Below are 14,206 nucleotides of genomic sequence, written 5' to 3' on the forward strand. Positions count from 1 at the left end.
GGTCCCTGTGACAAAACACTGGCACCAGGTCTGCTGGCAGGAGGCTAAGTGACTCTGCTGCTTTAGCTGATGCTGTCCTCCCTCCTGTGAGCCCTTCCTCCTACCACCTCACCCCCTACCCCTCTGCTTCCTGCCTTGTTTGTTTGTTAGTTATCTAGTTCCCTCCATCATTACTATTGGCTCTTTTTCACAGGATTGTCTTCTCTGTAAAAATCAGCATCTTGGAAGGAGGAGCAGTTAGCTTCAAATGGAGATCAACATGAAGTAAAAAATAAAATTTGATAATTTGTTTTGCAGCTATCCAACTTCTAGATAACATTACGTCTTATCATTTATAGAAAATGTGTAAAACCAACCATTTCTGCCTACAAATCTGCTTTTAACTCTTCCAAAATAATAACAAACAACATAGATACATATTTTTTCATGAACATGTATTATAAAGTGGTGGCCATATGCTCCATCGCTCTGAGAAAGAGGTCATGGGACCGGTGTTAGAACTTCAAAGTGGACCAAAAGGCTCACGTTGGCTCCGGACCATAACAGCTGTCTGACTTCAACACAGATGTCTGCTGTGGATCTGTGTCAATACTCTGTGTGTTGTGACTCTTTTACAGTGGTCGGTGATTCTTAACGTAATGGGTACATTTTTATTCTATCGACTGGGAGACGGCATTTCCAGTTATTCACATCCAGTTAGAACAGTTTTTTACCTGAATTTGTATTGCAAATTTGAGGGCAGTTCCTGTAGGGAACTTCCCTCTGACTACAGTTGGTTTACATCAGCTTTTCTTTGATTAGTGCTTTGTCTTTAGAAAGCAATCCTCAAGGACCTACACGGTCGATGGTTTCCACTTCTTGTCTACATATGCTCATTATGGCTATGAATGTCTTTTATTGCAGACCTTTAATAATTTATTTGAACTGTTCTTTTTCCAGAATGGGATCATCATCCAACAAACAACTTTAATCGGTTTAATTTAATAAGAATTGGATGCTCATGTTAGAATTTATAATGGATTTTCTAATCCAGACAGGCTCAGCAAATATGCATGCTTCTCATTGATATGTTGGGAAATGTCCCGTAGCGAGTTGTGTCTTGACCAACCCCGTTTTGAAGCCATCAAGATGCTTCTGGCATAATTCTGGCCCACAGGTTTTTCAGTATAGTGATGGTCAGTGTCTATTCAAAGACCAGTCTGGATGTGTCTTTGGAATCATTGTCCTCTTCCTGTCTTAAGTTTCAACTATTTAGCTTTCATGTGAGGTAAGGTTGAAGAATTTGGATAGCCCTACTTCTTTATTATTCCTCTCATTTTGAGCAATCCACCATTATCACTGAAAGTAAAGCAGGCCCTCGGCATCACGCTCCCACCACCATGCTTGATAGCTGGTACAAAACCTTACCTTGATCCCTCCTAACATTCTTCTTGCCATGCTGACCAGATAGCTGTAGTTACCATGTTTCTGCAGAAGATATCTAACTTGTCTATGTGAGTTACTGTTCAGTTTGCAGCAGGAGCTTCTTTCTGGATCTGCATCCTCTCAGTCCATGTTGATATTAGTCTGGCGTTGCTGTGGACAGTGACACTGGCAAACTTGAGCCTTGGTGGTTCCTGATCACTTAATTCAATTTGCTTTCATGTGAGGGGAACATGTTTGGGTCGGATGGTTGAAATTTGGACACCACTTGATGTTCCAACTGGATAATGATCCCAAACACGCACTCAAACTGGTTTTGGAATAGATACCCCAGACCAACAATAGGCTTCTCCCAACCTCCAATTTATAGAAACTCAAACATCAAACATCCACCCAGGATTTATACATGAAGCTTTTTTATTGCTACAAAAAGGGTGGATTCAAGGGGAACTTGGCTGTTGGGTATTTACCAAATATTAGCGGGGGTGTATGTTTGTGTCTGACCCCATCTGTGTAATTTTGAACCTGTTTGGAATAGAGGAAAACCTCAATTAATTAAACTTGTGCATATAGTCCTTGTTTTAAATTCATCACATGATCACATTGGTGTCCCTTCAGGCCTGTGATGGGTATATGAATACTTCTGACTAGAACTGGACATACGACACAAGACTATATCTTAATTTATCTGTTTACATTCCAGGCCACGTAATGGGAGGCGCCAGCGATTTTATGTTTCAAATCAAACTTGAAACTAATGAACAGACTGTTAGTTTAGGTGGACACATGTAAGACATAAATTTAAAACACAAAACTGAGATACCTTCCTCTGATCTGGTTGTCCAGGACACGTACCGCCGTCGACAGATGCAGAGGACCATCACCAGACAAATGTCGTTCGACCTGACCAAGCTGCTCGTGACTGAGGACTGGTTCTGTGACATCAGCCCACAGACGATGAGGAGGCTGCTCAACATTGTTTCCATCACAGGTGAAGACAGGACCTGCATGTGTTGCAGCCCTCTCTGAATCTTTTTGACTTTTGCTTTACACAACTTGTGTAGTGGGTGCCCCTGCAGGATATGAGACCTGGCAAATTAACTCAGGTGTACCTGTTTCTCTAATGCATTCCTACAGAGTACTGTTGCATCTAGGCGTCGGTCGGTGGCTCGTACAAAGGCATGCCAAGGTTTTAAAATTACAGATGCAAAACTGTTAGAATGAGCAGAGTTTTCTGTAACTCAGAGCAAAGCATAGCCCACCCTGTTACTGCACACTGCTGGTCAGCTAGCTGAAAGAAGGCAATCACACTTTTCCTGTTTGGAAATATTTTGTCATGAAATCCCGACAGCCTTGGTGTGGAAATGAAACTAGCGCCAGACATCACTGTAAAACCAAAGTGTGTTTGGCAGCCAGCTGCAGCTGGATACTAGAGCTACTAGAGCAGATAGCCTAAATTATTAACTGTCTAATATCAGGAGCAGAATGGCAATAGCTATAATATTCAGTACAAAAGCATCTTTATATGAAACTACTTGCTTTAGTCTGCCCGTCACAATCATGACAGCAATAAAGAAATGTTGACGAAGGAACATAAGACAAGACTTCACTTCAGTAAAGTTCAAATCCATAACATCTAATATACAAATCAGATATACTGCAACTGAAATGCAGATAAGAGTGGACCAGTTGCTGGTGGTCCCTAATCCTCTGCACCAACATCGACAGGTCGTCTGTTGAGGGCCAATCAGATAATCTTCAACTGGGATCGTCTGGCGTCGTGGATCCACCTGACAGAGGAGTGGCCTTACAGGACATCATGGATCATCCTTTTCCTGGAAGAGGCTGAAGGCGTGCCGGACCAGGTCACACTCAAGACCATCTATGAGAGGTATACACCCACACAACACACGTAATTCCCCTTCACTTGCGCTTTGTTACAGAGTATTTTAAAAGTATTCACATACCTTAAAGTGTTTTTTTTACATTTTATCACAATGCAACTGCAGACTTCAACATTTGTAGATTTTATGTGATAAACCAACACAAAGAAGCGCATATTTGTGAAGTGATGTTCATTTTCTGTTATTTTTCACGCTAAAAAATCTAAACCATGTGGTGTGTCTTTATATCCAGCCCCCCTCAGTCATTACATCCACTTTGCACTGCAGCTGCGAGTCTTTCTGTCCAATCTTCGTGTAAAAAAGATCCAGCTCAGTCATGTTGGATGGGGGACATCCAGTCTGAGGGAGACAGGTCTGGGAGCACCATGTTTAAAGTCTTGGCTCTTGAGTCTTGATTGGATTTAGGTCTATAATTTAACTAGGCCATTTTAACAGACAGATATGCTTTATTCTAAACCATCCATTGTATCTCTGGTGAACCTCCACTCTAGTGTCAAGTTTTCTGCAGCCTCTAACAGGTTTCCTTCCATAATGTTCCTTTATTTAACTCCATCCATTCTCCCATCATCTCTGACCAGCTTCCCTGCCCCTGCTGAAGAAAAGCATCCCCCCTCAGCATGATGCTGCCACCACCATAGGGATGGGAGCACTGAGATAAAATCACATTCAGACTTTGACTACTGATTTGCAGACTTCTGAAGGGGTTTGGTTGCACAGGTCCACTTCACTGTTATGCACTACTTTGTGTTTGTTTAATATATAAAATCGTAATAAAAGACATCAGAGTTTTTGGTTGCAATATGACAAAATGTGAGAAGGTTGAAGGGGTTTGAATAACTTTCTAAAGCACTTTCTTTTTTTAAATTTCTTTCTGCACCTTTTTATATTTCCTCTTTTGCTGAGGGTCACCAATAATTAGCTTTAATGCCCTACATACAATTGTTGAAGCTAGTTTCAGGGTGAATTTATAATTATTATTTTGTTCACATGATTCACTTGTTTTTCAAAAATACTGAACTAAGTGTTGGTAAAGTTAACCAGCAGGTGGCAGTAGTGGACCTTTCACTGCAACATCATGAGTGTACATTTAGTTGGTGGTGCTATACTAATTAGCAACTGGCAGATTTTGTAATTGATCACATTGTTTAAGGCAACAGAAATAAGCAATGTTTAAACCTTATTAACTCAAATGTAGAGAAATAATTTAATAATAATAATTTCATAAAAGTCGTGCCAGTGCACATGCTTGGTTCAGCTTTTTATCTCTGTGAGGTCAAGAAGGCTTTTTTAGGCCGCCTCGCTGCAGATGGGAGGGGAGGGGGACTGAAAGAGCTTGAGTCTCTGGGTTCAGGAGCTGCTGTGCATCAATCTCTGGCCTTTAAAGGTCGCACTCTGTCACAATACACTAGCGCCTGGGACTCCTGCGGCGGGGATGTGTCACGGACCGTTACTGTCAGCTACTCAGCAGGCAACGCTCCATCCCCCATCTCCAACAAGCTCGGCAGCCTCATTAGGTTTGGTTTTTAGCGGTTTGGCCTGTGAAGGACCACAGAAATTACATTACATTCTAAGAAGAATTTGAAACGTCTGCAAAAAGCCCTCAGATTTGGATCTAATGAAGAGCTGTTACTGCAGCAGCCATTACGGCCATGCTCATCATGCTTAATATGGCTATCTTTGTGTTTTTGACCAACAGTCCTGTCTGTCTTTATCTTCCTCCTCTCTGGGTGTCTTTCCAAATGTTCTGCTGTTCTGCAGCGGCCGTTGAAGGAGCTGACTTAATGATGATGACAGGAAATCTCAAACAGGCTAAACACAACGCCTTGTCTGCTGGCCTTATCTCGTGCAGCAATCTTCTGCTGATAAGGCTCAGGCCTGTGTCCGTGGAGCTTTTTATGTCTCGGCCCGTCTCTTCCTCTATTTCCTCTTTAGGTCCTTTTTGATCTGGATGAGTTTCTGTCTTTTTTAGTAAGTTATGTGCGACCACTTCATGTGCCTCAACTACATTTGGCTCTTCCTCCTGCCTGTTTGCTTGTGAAATGAAAGGCGGTTCTTCTTTATCTATCCTGTCAGAAGGTTTTATTTTATATTTGCACAAACTACATGGTATTCTGTGTCCTAACTTTAATTTATCACTAGATTCATTTATCTATCCAGCAATATTGCTTTATTACGTTTGTTTCATGTCTTCAGTGTAATGTTTTTGCCCTTTTTACAGAGCAGCAGCACACCCCCTGAGCGTTACTAAGTGAATATATTAGTGGTGAAGTGAACGCGGGGGTGAGTCAGCCCCCTTATAGGTCAACTGTCGCCCTGCATCTCAGTCACAAGGCAACATGCTCTTCTTTTCCTCTCCTCTTTTTAGATCTTAGTGCTCAGCAGTATGTACATTGGCAGAAATATTGTTCATTTCTCATCTGAAAACAGATAGATAATTAGTGCAGTACTAAAACTAGCTGATTTGATCATTTTCTGAAGTTCTTTAGCTGTTTTAAATGTCAACCCATCAGCTGCTATTCCCTGCAAAATCAGAAAAGTCTAGGTTTATTTTCCACGTTCTCATATCTCTCAAAAACAACCAGCTTTCTGACCACACATAGAAGAAGAGGGCAGAGCTAAATCCCATCCTGGGAGCAGGTCTGTACAGCCTTCCTAATCTGATGGAGAATGTGTAATCGGTTATTAACCTGAGCGATTTCTTTCAATAATGGTACGACTATTGGATGTTACCCAGAATAATGGGAGGCAGCAAAGGGAAACTACTTTAGAAGAAGTATATCCGTAACTGTAGACTGAAGGTTCACAGCGGTCAAGCTTATGGATATTCAGGTAAAATAATTTAGGCTGCATTCAATTATTTTAAGGTTTTAAACCAATCAGTCTCTTAATCTCATGTTCCAGCTGAAGGATGAATTTTCTTGTCCATTGAGCAATCTCTTGAGATTCCTGGATGTTTCTCAGGATTTACATGTTTTATTTCAGATCGGTCAACGATAATCAAAGATTAAAATAAAATCTCTGGAAAATAGTATTTATTGAAGCCAAGAGCTCAATATTTAATTAATTACACTACCATTTGCTTACTGATGATTTATTAAAGCAAAAGAAACTTACAAAAGATACAAAGATAAAAATAGAGACTAATGCAAAGCTTCTTGATGTTTTCTGAGGGTCAGTTTTATCAAATCTTCTTTCATCAGCACATTTTATGGGAGAGGAGTCAACATGAGGGGCTGATCGACCAATCAGAAGCAGACTTGGGGTAATGCAAAGTAATACAATACTATTTTATGTTTTTTTTCTTTTTCTAAAACCGATTGTTTAAAATAAGATACAAATTTTTTAAAATACTTTACTGTAGCCAAAATACTTTCCCGTGATCCGGGCTTTTCTCACATTAAGAGATTCAAATATGTAATTAATCCTTTAAATACCATGAATAATCAATAATTAATATCCAACTAATCATTGATTATTTCAAAGCTTTCATGCATTCAGAAAATACTTATTTATGAAGAGGTGAAAAGCCAAATCTGGTTGGTTTGTCTACAAGAAGAAGAACAAATCCATCTCCTAAGTGCTCAGGCCATCACCGTCCTGAATTTTTATTGCATTCCTCTGAGGTTCATCACTTCTGAAGAGTCAGTTTTCCTTTGTTTCAGCAGCCATTGGACGTCTAATGACCATAGCGAACGTGGCTCTTTCCTCTTTGTGAGTTTTGATTTTGCCATTCCCAAAGACATTTAATGGAGATCCTTATTTATCCTCGTTTAGTTGATGCTGTTTAGAGTTGTTACATCACATTAGAAACTCTTCTGTAGAGGAACGAAAAGAGATTGGTGAAGAACACGTTCAGATTTTTTTTTATAAACCAATCTGTTTTTCTGGATTTTGGCTTCTGTTGTGGAAAGCAACCTGTCTCTTTACTTGTATCTAAAGCAATAAATAAACAGTGCCTTGCAAAAATATTCATAATATTCACACAAATATTTTACATTTTATGACGTTGTAACTATGAATATGGACATATTCTGTTGGGGTTTTTAATGTTATAGACAAACACAAATTAGGTCATTACTGTGAAGTGGAAGGAAGATGATACAGGTTTCTAATTCTGCCTGACTCACAACTGGATTTAGGTCTGGACTTTGACTGGACCATTCTTGCACATGAATATGTTTTCATCTAAACCATGACATTGACCAGCCTTCCTGTCCCTGCTAAAGAAAAGCATTCTCACATCATGGTCCCACCACCTCCATGTTTTATTGTTTGTTTAGGGTGGTGTGCATAGTTGTTTTTTTCCCTCATATTGTGTTTTGAATGTAAAGCAAAAACTTGGATTTTGCTCTCCTCTGACCAGGGCAGCTTCTTCCACCAGTTTGCTGTGTCTCCTACATATTTTTGTGGCAAACTGCAAACAGGACTTCTAACACAGAGCTTCTTCCACCTGAGCTGTGGATCTCTGCAGGAGCTGGTGGACTGCCATGTCTCAGTAGATTTGGAGTTCTGAAGGGAATAAGTTGCACTGGATTTTATTTGAGGGCATTGGAGTAAAGAGAGGCTGAATGCAAATACCTGCCACAGACATGATGTTTCCTCGTAGTTCGATATTATTTACCACTGTGTTGGTCTGTCACACAGAGTCCTGATAAAATATGAAAAGTTTAAGGGGGATGAATACTTTTGAAATGTATTAAAATCAGTCAAGATCTTAAATGTATAATTAAGTAAATTAAATGAAGTTTAGCTCTGGGAAGAAGTGGCTGTAACTTAGACATGTCAGTTTGTTACTTAAACCAAGAGGCCAAAATTAAACTTAAAAATGAAGCTTTTTATTGAATCATTTATTCAGTTCAAAGTTTATTTCTAATATTTTTTAGGAAGCTCTGACTGGTTTCGAGTGAAGTAGCTGTAGCTTAACATATTTGGACCTTGTGATGTGCGAGGGAGGGTTTAGTCACACGATCAGTGGGAGTTTATTCCTGGAAGCCCAGATCCAAATTCAGCTCTAGAAAAAGTGTCACTGGTCCACTGAGCAGGTTCCTGCACCGCTCTGACATCTGGTGCCCTGTCTGTGCCAGGATGCCCCTGCTGGACTGTGTCTCTGGTGCTGCAGCTGAATCTCCTGTTCAGCACACACCCACGCTTTCATACACACAAACCATGAATGCTGTACACTCATGCACACCGGTGTACCTGAAACAGTATTTTCCACTACACGTTTTACAGTTAGTGCAAGTATACTCATAGAAGCTCTTGTAAATCTGATGCATATGCTACCTATGATACTCTCCTACATGCATACATTTTCACACACGTAAATAAGCTCACACACCAGTGCATGAACATATGTTGCTTCCCAATTCCTGTGAGAGTCGGTGTAATTAATCAGACCCCGAGATGCGGGCCGTGTTCAACAAACATGCATTTGCTCACACAGATTCAGGCAGTGCGGGGAGCGGAACAAGGCAGGGGATTATTTTAATGTAAAAGTTTAGTTTTAATCTGCACCGTTGCTGTGGTCTCCTGCAATCCCTGGCCCAAAAATTTGTATATAAGGTTAAATTAAAGAGTATAAATACAATAGGTTACCGTTTCTATATTCGGTAATTGATCAGAAGTTCATTCTCACACCAAATTCACTCTCTGGACACTGAAAACTCTGAATATGTTTTCCAGCAATTCACTGTTAATTAGACCAAATCCTATTCTTAATGCTGAAAATGTAAGATCATTTCTGTTCAACCATTATTACTTTAACTGGGACAATTAGTGTAATTTACTTGCAATTATGTACTGCATTAAAAAGGCAATTCCAAAACACATTCTGGGTATTTCCTTTATTTGAAGCCCTTTAATAAAGTTTTCAATATCTGGTTGCCAATAAAAATGTTGCAATCCTTTTTTTTGTTTTGTTAATGCAAATTTTGAAACTTTTCTGCGCTCAGATGAAAAGTTTTTTATCCTTTTGGCACATTGTCCTTTCTATGTACTGCAAACTGTGATGTGTTTTATTGGGACTGCGTATCCCTGGAGAAGCTACAGAGTTCTGCAGCTTTGGTAGGAAATGCTGTAGACAGTAGAGATTTTACTTGTGCAATCCACAAATCTGGCCTTTCTACAAGAGGTGCAAAAGAAATCCACATGGAGTCTTGTTTATACATTACCATAAGCCATGTGCAATCATTGAAGAGGGTCCTCTGGTCAGATGAGAACAAAACTGACCTTCTCGACCTACTGAGTGATGGAAAACTAATACTGCACATCACTCTGGGCACACCTTTTTGGTGACCCATGGTAGTGGCAGTATCATGCTGTGGGTATGCCTTGAGACTAAACATCTAGCCAGAGCTACAGTGGAACGGGTTAGGCCAGAGGTCTCCATGATAATCTGTAGGTAAATATTGATTTGTTGGAATGGCCTAGTCAAAGTCCAGGCCTAAATACAATTGACGATCTATGGAAAGACTTCTAAACAATTCTGTTATGAGACTTTCTCCTTCCAATCTGGCTGATCTTGAGCTGTTTTGCAAAAAGGAATTGGCTTTAGTTGTGCAAAGGATCTGAATTGAGGTAAAATACAAACACACGCCACACTTTTCTTGAGATTATACGCAAAAACGTTACAAAGTGTGTATTATGTTTCTTCTACTTCACATATATGCACTACATTGTGTTGGTCTATCACATAAAATCCCAATAAAATGCACTGACTCTTAATTAAACCAATTTGAAAAGATTAAAGGTGTATGAATGCTTTTCAAGGCCCTGTAGATGTATGGCAGTTGCATAATGTGAGGAAGTCTGTTGTCCTTTTTATCCAAAGCAAGTATTTTAGTAAAAGTGATAGAGAAATAGTTTCAGTCCTAGTATTCCCCTTTCAAATGTAGCAAATAACTGTGTCTCAGAAGAGTTGAGTCTGCATCGTTAGCCATTCGGTGTGCTGAGAGATGACAGAGCAGAAAAAGCACAAAGAGAGAAGAAACAAAGGGTCCATGTGAGATAAAGATGGCAAAGATAAGAAACGGCATTCAGAAGGAAAGTGTGTGAATGTTTTTTAAAGCATGACGCCATATTGGTGCTTCTTGTGGGAAAGTCCACCCCCCACCCCCCACACACAGCTGAGTTTGTGTATGTGGCTTTTGGTTTGTTCTGTATTGTTGTTTCTTTTCCTCAGGTGCTGGTGGTGACTAAGCCTTGAATCTGCCTCAGCTAGCTCTGACACCATGTATTCCCTGCTGAGCTGCTTAAAATGTAAAAAAAAAACACCGATGGTTTGTACAGGTGACACAGGAGGAGATGTGTTGTCTGATTGTCTGCAGCTGTGTGTGTGTGAGGATGGAAAGAACGTCATGCAACATTCTTTGGTAGAAAATCCTTAAAGCCCTTTTTATTTCTGCCTGTAAGTCAAGGTTGAGGGATTAGTTTAATTGGCCTGAAACAAGAGATGTCCTCTGTTCTTTTTTTTTTCTGTGTGAGAGGACAAGTAATGCCAATAAAACCTTGTCTACACCTCAGAGTGCTGACCTTTGCCCCTCAGTCACAGAGACCTGTACGGTTTGATTACTGAACGGTTTCAGTTTAATTGTAACATTAAGAAAGAAGAAAATACCCAGAATGCATTAGAATGCAGAGATCTGCTGATGTTGTGGACTTTCTGCTGTAGTGATTTTCAGCACTGATGTCCTGCCCTGCTTCACTATCTCCTTTTGGTGGAGGTCTTGGAAGATAGGCTTCTGATTATAAAAAGCACGTCGTTGACCTTTAAACGGACAGTGAAATTCACCACCCCTCCAGCATGGGAGCCAAAGGCACTCCTCATGTATACATACTTACACGTCTGGTCCTTAACTGATGTTAACATCTTCACTCTTCAGAGGTCAGTGAGCTGTGCAGAAGCTGCCTCTGTCTGTACAGCTCCAGGTTCTGGTTACGTTATCAGAGACACTTCCTTCTTTCCCCTAATTTGTCTTCAAAGTGAATTACAAAAGCTTGTAATCTTTTACTTAGTCTTTCTCTCTTGTCCAGGGTTGAGCTCCGAGTTGACGGCCACAAGACTAACTATGATGGTGGTAGAGGACTAGGTCATTATCTGCACTCAGTTATTCCAAATATATAGTTGATAATAAACTCTAAATATGATTTTTATTGGCTGTTTGCAACAATAGTCATTGCAGCTGAACAATTAAAGTAACATGCCGTACTGACAAGACTTATCTTATTAACTTAAAAAAAACAGTTTAATGTTAAGTCTAATAATATTAAGCTAAACTATAACCCCTAAGAACAGCCGTCTGTTCCCTACGATTAGTCACCTTACCCGTAACATCTGTAAATATATACGTACTTAAGAGTATGGCTGCAACTTAATATCACAATCCTGTTTTCTAACAATCTCTGCGACCTTTAGCATTCTGTGCACTATTATCTGTGTCAGGTGTGAGCATCTGCTGCAGCGAGATGTCATCCAACAGCCTGAGCCTCTTATTGACTCACAAAATGTGCTACATTATACGTTCCAAACAGTCCGTTGCACTATTATTAATGCACACTTGTTTATTCTGATGATTATATATTGTATTAGATCTGTACTTGGTGTCTGGGGAGAGGGATGTTTGGGTGTCTCTGCTGCCCCCGCGACCCGGTTCCGGATAAAGCGGAAGACGACAAGTACGAGATCTGCACTTACTTAAAAGTGTACTTATTTTTAAAATCTCTAGATTATGCGTCAGTCCCGATGTTTTTAGTAAGAGCAAACACTGGAGCACACATAGTGGTGCTAGAACAGCTACCCATACACAGAGAAACTACAGCAGGTGTCTTTTTAAAAAATAAAAGCAGTGTGTTCTGATTTGCATGCTGAATTATTATTTAATAATAATAATAATAATTTAAGGTCTTGTGCATCTAAAGAGTGTGATCTGGTCTGGGACGCTGCAAGATGAGAAGATGTGCTCTAGTTATATATATATATATATATATATAGTCTGATGGTGCAGAAGGAGCAGAAATTAAATGTATAAAAGAGAGCAACTACTGCTGTGATCCTTCCTGTTATCTGCTGAAGTCTTGGTCCCCGTTGAAGCAGCCTGGAAGAACATGGCATGACTCCTTAGGAAAATATTACTTTTCATTAGCTTCCTGCAGCTCTTAGGGTTTCTCAGGCTTCATTTTCATCCTTTCTGGCTAAGATTTATTCATCTTCATCCAGTCATGGGGTCCACACAAAAGACTGTTATGGTTGGGGTAACCTGGTAGTACTGAGGTACGCTGCGTTTACTGATTGCAAGGAGAGTCTCTGACTGACTGACTGGTCTGATATCTAGCTGATTTCTTGGGGACCTCTAATTTATTGTGAAAATGATTACTGTGACAATAGAAATGACTTTGAAACTCCCCAGACTTTTTGGCTATAAATATATCCCAGCATGGACTCTAAGGCTTACTAAAACCCAAACATCCCTGCTAGAAATAAAACTGACCAGTTATGAAATAGGCTGCTGTTTCCTTACCACAGTTGGCAAAGTCGTGCAGGTAAATGCTACATAATACTTGCGTTCCATCTCGTTTTGAAACATTAACACTGCATTGATCGGGTTTTCATGGAACTCCCAAAACAGTGTGCAGTAAAACCAGTTCAGCATCAAAACAAGAATATGCTGTACTTCAGCTTAGCTAGTGAAATATTTTGACGTAGGAAGTTTGATGCAAATACTGTTGGGATGTTTTTGCATGCATTTGTCTTCAAACATGCCTACAGATTTTCTGGGCTCATTTGCAAGTGTATTACGCACGTTCATCGTTTGGATTTGATGCTTCTTGTAGGCATGGAATGGTCATTGGTGTTTGGTCGGGGGTTTTAAAAACGTCTTGTACACACCCGGTTACCTGCGCCATTGTCATCTTAAAGTTTATGCTTAACAAGGTTTGGATTTCACTAGTTGGCTAAAGCTGCTCAGTAGTACGTTTAGAGGTAAAAACACATCAACTGTGTGCGACCTGATGAATTTAAACGATTCTAATCAAAACCAGTAAAAGATTATGCATGGCTGAAGTCCAGTGACACTGCGTCTGAAGCTAGCCAGGTGTGTGTTCACCTTAAACTTTTGGAACCTAGATGTAAAAATTCACAGTCTGGATTTAAGGTGTTCAATTTAATAAAATTACAATTTTAAAACTAGTTTTTTTCCCGATCATTACAACAGTTTAAAGTCCTTTTAATGTGATGCCAGAGAAAGTGCTGAAGTGACCAGAGTTTCTCTGGATGAACAGAGTTTTGTTTAATGCAACAACCCCCTCCTCCACATGTTCTTGCACACTGCCGGTCAGCTGGCTGACAGAATGAAAGAAAAGGCAAGTTTATTTGTGTAGCACATTTCAGCAACAAGACAATTCTAGGTGCTTCATGTGATTAAAAACATAAAAAATAAAAAGCCAATTTTGACTTTTCAGAAATATTTCCGGTAATGGCAAACATGGACAGTCAGAATGTGGAAAGTCAAGGATCACCAACCATCACCTCTTATAAACTGAAAACTGATTTAAAACCAAAAATAGGACAATTCCAGCAGCATGTCTGTCTGCTGGCTACCAGAGCAGATAGCCAGGCCAAGTAATAATAATAATTGTGTAAGAAGACGGTGTATGTCGAATAATTTTGCCCAAGTAGCAGCAGTGTTCTTTTGAGGAAAGTGATTACATCATGTTTTACTTTATTGTTTTAAGTTTGTGTGTCTGGATCTTCTACTTGTGGCCAGTTCGTAGCTCTTTGTCTTCTATGATTATGATCTCTTATCCTTGTATCCGTTTTACGATGCAAGCATGTGTCCAGCCTGAATATTCCAATCTGTAATGTGTCCATTACAGATTGGCTACCA

General features: G+C 39.9%; 1 protein-coding gene across 1 annotated transcript in view; it reads left to right on the forward strand.

The window, feature by feature from the left end:
* kidins220a (kinase D-interacting substrate 220a) overlaps window positions 1-14,206 on the forward strand; it is a 66,304-nt gene that overhangs the window by 26,255 nt on the left and 25,843 nt on the right. The window contains exons 22-23 of the mRNA XM_047344854.1: window positions 2,269-2,413; window positions 3,151-3,313. Coding sequence (XP_047200810.1) covers window positions 2,269-2,413; window positions 3,151-3,313 — 308 coding nt within the window. The remainder of the gene's footprint in view (window positions 1-2,268; window positions 2,414-3,150; window positions 3,314-14,206) is intronic.

The sequence above is a fragment of the Girardinichthys multiradiatus genome, chromosome 19, assembly GCF_021462225.1.
Source record: "Girardinichthys multiradiatus isolate DD_20200921_A chromosome 19, DD_fGirMul_XY1, whole genome shotgun sequence".
Lineage (NCBI taxonomy): Eukaryota > Metazoa > Chordata > Actinopteri > Cyprinodontiformes > Goodeidae > Girardinichthys > Girardinichthys multiradiatus.